At 42.0% G+C, this 13,321-nt stretch overlaps 1 protein-coding gene across 1 annotated transcript in view; it reads left to right on the forward strand.

Annotated features, from left to right (window-relative positions):
• pkhd1l1.1 (PKHD1 like 1, tandem duplicate 1) overlaps window positions 1–13,321 on the forward strand; it is a 64,047-nt gene that overhangs the window by 41,898 nt on the left and 8,828 nt on the right. Inside the window, exons 55-74 of the mRNA XM_076301727.1 lie at window positions 471–600; window positions 1,205–1,323; window positions 1,899–2,028; window positions 2,287–2,460; window positions 2,711–2,814; window positions 2,929–3,055; window positions 3,239–3,360; window positions 3,895–3,985; window positions 4,336–4,484; window positions 4,817–4,942; window positions 5,115–5,226; window positions 5,730–5,846; window positions 6,369–6,534; window positions 7,115–7,347; window positions 7,590–7,757; window positions 10,937–11,094; window positions 11,486–11,621; window positions 12,086–12,436; window positions 12,730–12,881; window positions 13,057–13,203. Of these exons, the coding sequence (XP_076157842.1) occupies window positions 471–600; window positions 1,205–1,323; window positions 1,899–2,028; window positions 2,287–2,460; window positions 2,711–2,814; window positions 2,929–3,055; window positions 3,239–3,360; window positions 3,895–3,985; window positions 4,336–4,484; window positions 4,817–4,942; window positions 5,115–5,226; window positions 5,730–5,846; window positions 6,369–6,534; window positions 7,115–7,347; window positions 7,590–7,757; window positions 10,937–11,094; window positions 11,486–11,621; window positions 12,086–12,436; window positions 12,730–12,881; window positions 13,057–13,203 (3,012 nt within the window). The remainder of the gene's footprint in view (window positions 1–470; window positions 601–1,204; window positions 1,324–1,898; window positions 2,029–2,286; window positions 2,461–2,710; window positions 2,815–2,928; window positions 3,056–3,238; window positions 3,361–3,894; window positions 3,986–4,335; window positions 4,485–4,816; window positions 4,943–5,114; window positions 5,227–5,729; window positions 5,847–6,368; window positions 6,535–7,114; window positions 7,348–7,589; window positions 7,758–10,936; window positions 11,095–11,485; window positions 11,622–12,085; window positions 12,437–12,729; window positions 12,882–13,056; window positions 13,204–13,321) is intronic.

The following is a 13,321-nucleotide window of genomic DNA, read 5'->3' on the forward strand; positions in this document are numbered from 1 at the left end:
AGCAGATACCAGTGAGAATTGAATGTGGATAATGCAATTTAGTGAGACAGTTAGAATCATATAGGCCTTTCAGCGTGATTTCTTTTTGTGGAAAAAATGTGCTGGACTGGGTGGCGGTCATATTTTGCACCGCTCTGCGGTACATCTAGTTGTCTTTTCACTTTGCTTATTGTGTCAGAGGATTCATATGATTTAAACTGGCATATCTTACATAGACAGTGTTGCAGAACTGTTTGGATTTAAATGCAAGTTGGTTCAATATTGCAAACAACTCATCTACTGTATATTATATTTTACCATGTCTGCTCGCGGACCACTTGGGATAGCTTGCGGACCACACTTTGATAAACACTGATCTAGGCTACTGAGCAATCAGCTTTGTTAGTGAGAAGACCAGTGGCATCTACTGTACAACTTACAAGAAAATAAATCACTTACTGTTGTTAAGCCCCTTATCTTCTGTCCTACAGGGTGGGCGTCTGATTGCTGGCTCGGAGGACAAGCCTTTTACTGGTGAACTGGACATTGTCCTGAGGGGAGATCACTACACCCCCGACTGGCTGCTGCCCAATGGCCCCAACCAGGGCTCCAAAGTGCTGGGTGAGGACCCAAAGCAGAAGCAGTAGCTGAAGGCTAGAGCAGTGAAGTCAATCAGGGCCTAATGTTCTCAGCCCCTGGGGTTGATGGTGAATAAGTAAGGGATAATGTATAGAACGCCGGTCATTATGGGGAAAATAAGTCCCGACAGGGCGAACCGGACCCCGACGCGCCAGCGGAGGGGTCTTGTTTCGCCCTGAAGGGACTTATTTTCCCATGATGACCGGCGTTCTATACATTATCCCGCTTATTATACGGCTACTTGCCAAAACGAAAAAATAAACTCCATGATATGTCTCTTTACACTTATTTGTTACTGTTTCGTCGTGGCTTTTGCTGAGAAACAAATAGTTCGCAACACACGCTGAACTTGAATCAAACATTCTTTAGAACACAGCTGATCAACCGTCTGCTTTTACTTTTGAATGAAGTTCCAAGCACAAACTCCTTTGCCATTGACAGCGGTCATTCTTGTTTTCAGAGGTCCTTTCCCAAGAAATAATGACCGCTAGAACTTTCGGAAATCCCATTCAAGTCAATGGAGCATTCTACTTGCATTGTGAAGAGCCGTATAATAATGTTTCATGCTGCCTTTGCACTTTCACAGGTGTGTTTGGCACTCTGGAACTCTATGGAAAGCCCCACAATGTCTACCACTCCAAGCTGGCAAGCACAGCCGAAGCTGGCACAAATACACTCACTCTCCGCCGAGCTGTAGACTGGCAGGTAAGGGGCACTCGGAGGGCATCAGCCCACCAACCTCTCTCAGGGTTGGTTATGGGTGCTCATCAGCAGTATCATTTACACCTGGATATATCACCAATGTTTCATTTTAATAGTCCATTTAGTGGTCCACACAAAACCTTTTGACATGAACACTCAAAAATTCTGATACATAAATGATACTGAAAAATTAGACAAAACAAAGGTAGCATTAGAGTTAAGAAAGATAAGGTGATAATTTTTGCTACATTTTATTTCAATAGGGCAAGGGTTTCTGTAAACTAAAATGTAGATGGTGCTATTGTAAAATGTAAATCAGGTTTCCAGGCCAAGTATACAGTACTTGCGTATACAAGGAATTTGGTCTCTGCATTTATCCCATAATTAGTTAGGTGCCTTGCTCAAGGGCACTTCAGCCGTTCCCACTGGTCGGGGATTGAACCGGCAACCCTTCGGTTCCAAGCCCGAAGCCCTAACAAGTACTGTAGGCCACGACTGTTCTATTGCATGTCATGGTCTTTATTTTAGCCCTAATTAAAGAGAGGGTGGAATAACTATTACCTGTAAATGTGTTTTAGGTTGGGGATGAAGTGGTCATCTCCACCACCAGCTATGACCCGTGGCAGACAGAGAAGAGGACCATAGCCGCCATCTCTGATGACCTCATGACACTCACACTGAGCGCGCCGCTTACACACACTCACCTTGGTCAGTCATCCCACACAATGTCTATTTACCTACACAGCACATTTTAGGACTTATTGCCAGTTTAACAGTGAATTAAAGGTGCCGTCAGCGATTCTAAGCAACTTTTTAAAAATTACACTGCTGTATTACCATAAATTATTCACCACATAATCAAAACAAATTTCTCATCACAACAACTTAGATCAGCATCATTTTTGCCACTCTTCATTGTTGTGTCTCAATAAAGACTAAAAAGCCATATTGGTTGTTGTATTGTAGGGAAGACCTACAGCATCAGTGGTTCCTCAAGGACCTACACGTTGGCTGCTGACGTGGGACTGCTGACCAGGAACATCAAGATCATTGGCCACGCCCACGCCGAGCTGTACAGCCAATCGTTTGGCGCCCGTGTGCTGGTGGGCACCTTCTCTGATAGAGGCATCGACTACAGAGGTAACGGATGTAACTGTAAACACGGACACATGGGAATGTGTGTGTGTGTGTGTGTGTGTCGGAGGGAGAAAAAGGGAGAATCAGAGATTTTGACATTTTAAGAGATATAGTGGATGTATGATATCCCACTTTACTTATGTATCATACAATGTCATAATATGTCATGACATCATGGTATTCTTTATACATTTTGAAATGTGATATAACACAATACAATATGTTAAAGCATGATCTGCTCTCTCTTTCTCAGGAAAAGCCCAGATAAGGAATGTGGAGTTTTATCACACTGGACAGGAGGGATGGTCAGATTACAGTGACCCTCGGTACTCAGTGGCTTTCCTCAATCTGGGAGAGGTGAGCGAAAACACTTTTTTCATTTTCTGATGTTGCTTCTCAAACCAAACACAATCACACTTTTGCTTACTAAACTTTGGTTTAAATGTAATGATGTTTTTTTATGACCTTTAGGTGTCTCATATGGAGTCCTACATCCAGGGATGTGGTTTCCATGATGGCTTCTCTCCTGCCATCGGTATCTTTGGCACAAATGGGATGCAGGTAGATGACAATGTCATCTACTTCACTGTAGGCGAAGGTAGGCGCTTCCAATTTGTGATAATTCTACAGAGTAAACTAAATGTTGATACTGACTGACAGGAAGTGAAAAAGGATTCGTCTATGTAGGTGAAGGTGGCTCTCTCAATTTGTACTGTTGCTTTAGTCAGTTAACGCCAAGTTTATCTGTAATTTGTGAAACCTCTGATCTCTCTGCTCAAAGGTATCAGAGTATGGGGCAGCAACAACATGATCAGACGGAACCTGGTGACCATGACTCTGTGGCCAGGGTCCTACAAGGACAGAGAGGAGGTGTTCAACTACGACTGGACAGCCTCTATAGAGGTTAGTGATCACTTGCAGGTGGACTTGTAGTTCATACAGAAACCTCAGGTCCTGAACCTTGAAAGCAGAGATATGCAACAACATATTATGCCACTTTTTAAGGTACATTTTATAGGCAACTAGTTTTCTTATCAACTTCAGTCTTTAGATCATCTTATACTAGCTAGGTAGTTAGAGTTGTTTTAGACCAAAAGTCAATCTTGTTTCTTTCATACATGATTAATGTGTAAAGCCTTTTTGTTATAAATGCACTTACAGTTGGCATGGGTTTAAGGTTAGTTTTAATAATATATGCTTAAGATACATTGTATTAAAACCCACAATTAAGCTTGTTACCACAGCATATTTTTTGTACCATAGCATAATTGAAATTCAAACACTTATAATGAACAGGGTTTTAAGTCGACTTAGTTTATATAAAGTTACAGTAGTCTACGTATTGTAGGAAATATATGCTTATGTCTGTAGGCTTGTTAGGGTAATCTCTATTGACCATTTAAAGTTTTTTTTTTTAAACCGTCTTTTTTCTTGTAGGTGAATGAAGGCAGAAGTACGATTCTCATTGGTAACATCGTTGCCGGTTATGAAAGATCAGGATACCGAATGGATGGAGAGCCATGCCCAGGTAATGGCATTTTTCATTTCCTGTGGGGGGTTATTTACTTTGATTATATAATAATAATAATAATAATAATAATAATAATAATAATAATAATAATAATAATAATAATAAGCTTTATTTGTATAGCACCTTTCATACACAGAATGCAGCTCAAAGTGCTTTACATATATCTACTAACTAATCTACTACTAAACAGACACTATTTATTAATGCATTATGTATTACAAATATTATTAATTTGTAATATATGATATACATTCAGGCCTCAGAGTCTGGTAAATGTGCTTCTACTGAACTACTAATGCCATTTTGTGATCCTTTGGGCTGACTGTTATAACGTGTCACCTGACCAGGCTCGGCAAATCCGGTGCAGGCGTGGCAGGATAACGAGGCCCATGGCGGCATCTACGGCATCCACATGAACATGGATGGCCTGCTGGGCTGCACCCTCATCCAGGGCTTCACCATCTGGCGCAGTTTTGACTTCGGCATCTACTTCCAGGTCAGTTTCCCCGGGTCATCACAACGCACAACAACAAAACAAAACACAACACATACCCTAGCTGTGTTTGAAATATTCACTGTTTCACTATACATAATGAATAACAATTATGTGATTATTTACTGTACATTCTACTAGTGTAGTGAATTAGTGAAGGTTTTGGCCATTGCATTTTGGTTCAGAACTTCCATTTATTTGATGTATCACGCACGATTATTATGAATTTTCAAGTATTTTAATGAATTCTTTTGCCTACTTTTGAGCTTCTGAACTACGCTTTGTGGCTTGGTGTTAGAATTTAATTAAGTAAATGAACTCGTCTATTTCTAAAGGGCTCCATGAGTTTGCAGATAGCTAACGTTACTCTGGTGGATAACGGTATGGGCATTATGCCAATCATCTACTCCCCTCCCTCTCTGAGTCACCTTTACGATGAGGATAAAACTGTACAAGTTCAGGTGTGTATTTTTCTCTTTGTTTTGGTCTATTTCATTAAAATACCAAATATATTATTATTATTATTATTATTATTATTATTATTATTATTATTATATCTGTATTTTACTGTCAGTCCCTTTGAATAAATACATGAGTGATAATAAATGGAAATGCATGTGGCTCTTGGTTTAGAATGCTCTAATTGTGGGCACCAGTCCGGACTTCAACTGCTCTGACACGGTGTCCAGGCAAGACACGTACGTGCGTCTGTCCAGAGAACACGGAGCTCCTCGTCCTCCTATGGGTCAGTATCCTACATGTCCTCCACCGAAATCCATTGCATTTTACACACCTGTAAACATGGTTAAAACAGCTAAAGCCAGATTCAATCATGTATAAGTATTTTAGCTTAACAAATATAAAATGTGATTAGAACAACTGAAGCATAGGTAAAGAGTCAATAGTATCAAATATTAATAATTTTTACTAGCATGTTTACATAACCAGAGACAGATATAGTATATAACAGCAAACAGTATCAAGATTCATGTCTTTTTATACTTGTGAATAGGAACCAGAACAACTATATCATACCATAGCATTTAGCTCATCAGCAAAATGTACATACGAACAGTTAGACTATGGCTTTTTGAATACATATTTAAAATGGCAACATCAAGATGTTTATCATAACATGAATTGAATTCTAAATGCATTATTGTCCTGTTCATTGAATGGCAAAGAGTTTTACCATATTATAGGGCACTCTCTCGTTATCTCAGTAATAACAGCATTGCTGTGCCACAGGTGGCAGGTCTGGGATCTGCTGGCCTGCCTTCATCTCAAGCCATAACGCTGGCCCCCGGATGTCTCTCGTTGGCTCCACCAGCTACAATGCCATCAGCGGCCTCATGACGGTCACCGGTGAGTTTGAAGCAGCGTAATGTGTGCGTGTGTCCTGTTCTGATTAGTAACCAATCCACTCCTCCCCAAGTCACGTATAAATCATTCCCTTAGATTAATAAGGTTCAATGACATTTTTGTCAAAATTGACATAAAACATTGAATTATTGACATATTCTTATTCTGTGACGACTTAAGAAGGTGAGGTGATTCTTGTAGTTGTATGCATTTTTGGACATTATATCTAAAGAGGTTTGATCCACTTGTCAGTATAACTCTATGGAATCCTAAAACTTTGAAGCTCAATATTTCAGAACGACTCAGAAAGTAGATAGAACCCTGTAATTCCAAGGGGACAATTTATATGTGACTAGGGGAGGGGTGGATTGGTAACTAATCAGAACAGGATTTGATCGAAAAAGGTTGTGTCTGTGTATGCACTATATGGTGTTTGTATGTTTACTGTGTTTTTTTATAAAACAATTTCATTAATTTTGTGTGTGTGTGTGTTTGTGTGTGTGTGTATGTCTGTGTATCCTCCAGACACAACATTTGTGGCTTTCAGGAACGTGTGTTCAACTGAGAGGGCGGTGATGTTCATGACTAACCCCAATAACGAAGACCTCCAGCACCCCATACAGGTGAAGCGGATCACCATGGTCGAGAGCAGGGAGGAGGGCAAACTGCTCATTCATCGGCCCGACTTCAAGTGAGTCCTGACATCAAACAGGGTGCCGAACCCTGCACGTGACCTAGCCCTGAGGTGGGAAAATCCAGCTTCAGAAAGTAAAAGTCTTGCCACATTTTTGTTCCAAACATTTGCTTAATCAGCTGATTCTAATTAGCACAACTCTAAAGCCAGATAGATCAGCTATTCAGTGAAATCACCTGTGTTAAGCGTACAGGTAGAACCAATTCATGGGTTTCATCAGGTCCCTTTCCACAGGTGTATAAAATCAAGCACCTTAATTATCAATGTAGACTGCATGGTGTTTTATTAATACACCTGCGGAAAGGGACCTGATGAAACCCATGAATACACGGCCGGACTTTTACATCTCTGGCCCTGAGATATATGGATGTAGATCGATATACACCTACCTACCTATGGAAATGTTGATGTCCAGTATCTTATATGACTCAAACAGAATTAGGAAACACACATTCAGAACAAGAAAAGTTGTGAAGTTGCAGTAGAGGTGGGGTTCCATAAGGCCACCCTAGGGTAACACAATTGTAAATGCTAAGGTGAGAGTCCATTATAACACAGCTTGGTTCTGTTTCCTCAGGAAGGCGAACCCGTCCGACTGTGTGGACATGGACTGTGACGCCAAGAAGAAGACACTTCTGCGGGACGAGGATGGCACCTTCCTGGGCGCTGTGGGCACCGTGGTGCCCCAATCCGAGTTTGAGTGGGACGGAGATGCCAGGCACGGCCTGGGAGACTACAGGATCCCAAAAGTCATGCTCACCTACCTCAACGGCAGCCGCATACCTGTCAAACAAATCGCGCCCAACAAAGGTGTGTAAGCAATGTCAAGTCAGATTAATGCACTGTACACATATGATAAATGAATGAATGAATGAATGAATGAATGAATGGTTCATTGGTTGGTCGGTTGATTGATTGATCAAATTTGCGTGTTAATTCTATATCGAAATACAGAAGTCTTTAACTGGGACGAGATATAATCAAATTGTATCTCCCCTGCCGTCTCTATTGAAGACAGATGAAGGTAATGTGCTACTGTGGTTGTTTGTCAGGTGTGATCAGGGACTCCTCCTGCACCTACGTGCCCCTGTGGCAGAGCTACGGGTGCTTTGGCCTGAACTACCGCATGCTCGCAATCGAGAGTCTGGACGCCGATACCGAGACCAGGCGCCTGTCTCCTGTGGCTGTGCTGGGAAACGGCTACATCGACCTGATCAACGGTACGATTGTTTGTTGTGTAGTAATTTTAACTATAGAAATTAGAGTAACTAGATGTACCGCGTAGCGGTACAAAATATGACCGCCGCTCAGTCCTGCACATCCATTCCGCGAAAATAAATCATATTAATGAATTTGTCTCCATCTTCTACTCCATCCCCCACTCTTGAAACTTTTGTGTGTATGCTTGTTTGGAATGTGTGTTTGCACACATTCCGCACACAAAATAGCCTACTGGCGCTGCAAAGGTGAATAGATTTGTTTCTGGGCCAAAAAATCTGTAACATTGTTATAAAACCTTTAAAATCTCTAAACAATCACAAGTAGGGCAGTTCATCACAGTCCATCCATTGCAACTGGACTGATGAAAGGTACACCTGTAGGCTACATTGTATTTGGGAAAAGCAGAAGGTAGCAGCATAATGTATTTATTTATTTATTATTAAATAAAACAATCCCTGTCAGTTCCATGCAGTTTTCAACAGCTATCAAGAAGAGAGGTCATGTCATGGATTTTTGTGAATGTTTCTTCTTCTACATATGCATAAGTTTAGTCATCTAGTTCAAATGATATTCAGCTTTATTGTCAATGCACAAATTAAATACCAGTAGTCTAAAACAAAATGCCGTTTTACCCAGTGGTGCAAATAACTGACATGTCCAAAAGGGCCTTCATGAAATGCGTTGCGAGACTGTTCATACACATTTTAACGGGCAAAGTTGAAGAGCTACTGTCCGTTATTGTTTGTGCAAATAATATGCTGATTCATGTTCCCTTGCATTTTGCAACCATGAGGTCCATGGTTAAGCTCAATCTTTTGACGCAATCTTTTGATTTTCACCCAGCCTAGTCCATGGTAGGCGCCCGATAGAAATATTGTTTAACTTTGCGATTGAGATATCCACGCACTGGCGCCCCCCCTGCGACGTGTTCGCCCCCCGGTTTTAGAGCTATTCTAAATGCAAAAATGCATAGAGGGAGTTATGACAAAACCGTGACTGTTAACAAACTATAAGCTATATAAGGTAGGCCCTATGCTAGGCCTATTACACAACACAAATTGTCACTAGGCTATGCTGGCGACCCAAATAAAATCTCCTTTGGAACCAATGGCTTACACCTTACAGTATCAAGCTGCCACCTCTTGGCGAAAAGTGAATAGTTTTGCATATCAGTAGTAATACATTTCACGTAGCTGTGAATCACGGAAAGGGCGAATGAAGTGGACACTTCTAAATGGAACCCAACCCACTGTACAGTAGCTCAAGGTCTGTGGCTAAAGCAGCCATAATGAAAGCGTTATCATTGTTTGGATACTTCACACACACGTGTTTTTTAATCGCATAGACAACTACCAAGCTGTTATCAAAGCACATCGACTCCCCTCTCACACCCTAAACACGCACTTCGAACAAACAAAAAGCGCCTCAGTCTCACGGAATAGCCATAGGCAAAACTGTATCTGACCGGTGTAACGTTGGTACTAAATCATCCATCGCAAATAATGATTTTTGTAGCACGTGCAACAAATATGTGTATGTACAGCCCTGCCCTGAATACATCTCAACGTGCGCTCTAAAACATCTGGTTTAAATGGAGATGTAGATCATCACGGGTGCGTTAATAAATCTACATTGCGGCGAGTTGACACATTATTCACTTTGACGAATTTATGTAGTTTCAGTTACTTTACTTTGAGCCATGCTCTTCCTTACTTGAATCACCTTTGAAAATAGAGGATTGAAGTAGCCTATATGGGTGTTTGGGAATGAACGTTGACTCAGATGCTTTTTGAGACCTTGAGCAGAAATGTCCCAGCCCGGTGTTTAGGGTGCATCATAGACAGGTTATCTTTCAGGTAGCCTATATATTTTCCATTAAAAAACCATCACATAGCGAACGTGTTGTGGCTAGCTCACTTAGCTCCTGTTAGTAGCCTAGGTTATGGTCATAAGCAAATGAGATGACAGTCGAAAGATACAATTAGTGATGTTATCGATTTGCTTGGTAGCCTATAAACGCATTTATGGTTTTCTACAAATACATCAATAATCAAATTGGCCTCCATCACTCAACCATGCTAACGGTAACATTATTTTACCTACGTTCTGCTATTGATAGGATTAACGTAGCCTACCTGCAGTAAAAAACAAGCATGTCCGATAAACATTCTCAGATTTATTTCGGCTTCAAGAGGAAATGGGAATTACATGTCATGCAGAAATCATCCTACCCTAGACGTTCTCTGCGGTAAACTACTGTAGCCTACAGTCTTGTCCTTGTAGGAAGTGTAGTGTCTTTCCAACCCACTTTAGATTAACTTCCAACAAAATTACGTCTCACTGCAACGATGCGCCATCTAGTGGACAAACGACTACTTATCGCCAATACTGGAAATGCAGCCATGATGATAATATGAATATTTATTTTGGCTTTCTTTTAATCCTACTGAATTTGTAATTATGTATCGGCCGTTCTAATACCGATAGTATGTGGGTGCCTGTGTGTGTGTGTGCATGTGTATATGTGTGCACCACCATCTACAGGCCAATGAGTGTACAGTCACTAAATGTACACATAACTTAATTTTTTAGACCCCCCCATGGATGAAATTCTACGAAACTTGGCATACCCCCAGAGAATGTCAGGTTAATCATACACATAAAATTGTGCAGTTCTGAACGTCTTTACTGAAGAGAGGGGCGATTAAAGCAGAATGATATTGCATTTTCATTTTTTACCGGGGGGGTGCAAATCACAAATGAGTGATTATGGGCTAGGTTGATGTGGGCCCTTGAGACCAACATACCATAAAAATGTCTTCATCCTCGGTGCCACGGTTCAGGTAGTTATTTAGGAAAAACTGCATTTTTTGGGTTTCGGGGGGCCCAGCACGGATAGGGAGTGGCCCCCGGGGACCAAACGAAATTTTTCCGTAAAAGTCTAGTGGGGCTACATACCCACCAAATTTCATGTGGTTCGGTGTCCCGGGTATCGTTGACCAAAAATTCAGGAAGTAGATGACGGGAAAAAAACAAACAAAAAACAAAACAAAAAAAAAACTTTGACAATCCCTATATGACCGCTTCGCTAGCTTCGCTAGCGGCGGTCATAATAATACCAAATAATGTTCATCCTAAGGTTTGTGTTTTGTGTGTGTGTGTGTGTGTGTGTCCACAGGGCCCCAGGACCACGGCTGGTGCAATGGCTACACGTGTCAGAAGCGTCTCTCTCTGTTCCACAGCGTGGTTGCCACTGGCAAGTCCTTTGACGTCTACTTCTCCAGCACCACCCCCCAGAAGTTGCGCCTCATGATGCTCAACGCCCAGCCCACAGAGGTTAGGACTATACATACATACGCACATACACATCTGCACACAGGCGCACAGACAAAGCCTCATCTCACTCTTTTTGACACACATACACACACACACAAAACACATGCATTCAAGATACAGACACACATATAACCGCACACACATATATTCACACGCAAACACACACACACACACACACACACACACACACACACACACACTTGATATAGAAGCTAACAATATACAGTATTCTGTATAATAAAATGCTGAAAAAGGCAGCATAGACAGATAAACATAATTCTCAACCTCTCTTATACATACATACAGTACACACACACACACACACACACACACAGTCTGCAAGGTAATCTGCTTGTTACTTATGAAAAATGATTGGGTGTTTCTTTGGTAGGCTGTGCGGGTGGCCGTATACTACCAGAACCCCCAGCGTCTGGATGTTTACGTCAACAATAAGCTGGTGGCCCCTACCAACGCAGAGTGGAACAGCGAGAACACAGACTACACGCTCCTGAAGCCCGCATACCCAGGTACTGATCCAGCCGCCTCCCTTAGACCACATACCCAGATACTGATCCAGCCTCCCCCTTAGACCGCATACCCAGGTACTGATCCAGCAGCTCCCCTCAGACCATTAGCACCGGCATCACTAGTTGTTGGGAGGGATTTTTGGGTCTTTCAGCTGGATACTGTTGACATATTTATTATGATATATTAGATTGCTACATAACAGAAAGTTGATATATAGACCCACAATTGCTAGCTGTTTCTCGTCTTGCCAGGCATGAGCTGATTAACTCAAGTCTGTATTTTCCCATAGTGCAGTATTCTTCATTATTATGTATGTTGAATGGAATATTCAGCTATTTTCATCTTTTATTTTATCTATTTTTGCTATTTCAAAAATGAAAGTAGGCTTTTTCTTAAAGTAATTTCCCTTCTAGGCATCCCTGCTTACCCCTCTTTCTGCTGTTTGTTGTGTTTTTTTATGAAGGGATGTATTTACCGGCTCTGAACTCCACCACGCATGGGGCCAACTACTTCGACCCGGACTACAAGATGCTCTACGTGGCTGTGCGTGGAACTAAGCCGGTGGAGATCCGCACCTCTCCGAAACTCTTCCTCTCTTTCAGCCTGCCTGCCATGACCGAGGACGAGTTCTTCGGCCCCAACCTGATCAACAACCTGGCCACGTTCCTGAAGGTGCCAGCTAGCATGATCCGCATCACCAAGATCGTGCGCGAGGACGGCGGGCTTGGGAAACGCAGGAAGCGTTCCACGGGGCTCAGCGTCGAGGTGGAGATCAGCAAGCCTCCTGTCCAGCAGACCAACAACTCCACCAATGGTGAGGACTCAACACTGACCAGTCTCAACAGAAACAACAGTATACCTACAGACTGCTCCATCTGAGCTCTCTCATAAACTCTGTCCATAGTCTACATCACTGGTCATTACATCTCATACTGTAATTTTAGATCTATCTCTTCCTCAAATCAAGTCAGAAAGTTATTTTTACCAAAGATAGTGGTTTGAAGCTATTTCATTTAATTTTCTATGGTGTAAATGGTTTTAAAACAGTTTTATATAAATATAAATAAGATTACTTGACTTGTCTAAAAATCCTCTGTCTCTTCTCAGATAAGGAGGCCTTTACTGAGCTGCAGGGCATCGCTAACAACCTGGGCCAGGCAGCCATCTCAGGAAACCTCAGCCAGGCTGTGGGCTTCAACGTTAGCTCGATGGGCATCATCCCACCGCCACCGCCGTCCTCCGACCCCGCCTGGGTGGAGGTGAGGGACCGCAAGCACATCACAGAGATCAATCCGTTTGACTCCGAAAAAGACCATTTTCTATGCATACACTGCCCTACGACAATCATAGCTTTCAATGACCAATTACAAAAGGGATTAAAAACTGTTCTACCTCCGCCAGTGTCTAATAAGTGTGTCGCGACTCTCTGTGCAGGTGGCCACTGAGGAGGTGACTCGTGAGGATCCAGTGGTAGAGAAAGTGACCAGCATGGCAGCCCTGATAGTGATGAATGAGCCCGTGGCTGGACTCACCCCGGGGCTCCTCAGCCAACAGCCCAGCCTCATGGCTGTGGACAAGGAGGTGGGATGATACACATTTAAACAAGAACATATTGAACACTCAGTAGTACGCTAACACTTATTAAACTGTTACTACAACATTTACAACATTAATAACATTAACAACATTAAATAACAAT

The sequence above is a fragment of the Alosa pseudoharengus genome, unplaced genomic scaffold (genome assembly GCF_046254945.1).
Source record: "Alosa pseudoharengus isolate Yale_2024_CS ecotype anadromous, Long Island Sound unplaced genomic scaffold, YU_APseudo_1.1 YU_APseudo_1.1_scf_23, whole genome shotgun sequence".
Lineage (NCBI taxonomy): Eukaryota > Metazoa > Chordata > Actinopteri > Clupeiformes > Clupeidae > Alosa > Alosa pseudoharengus.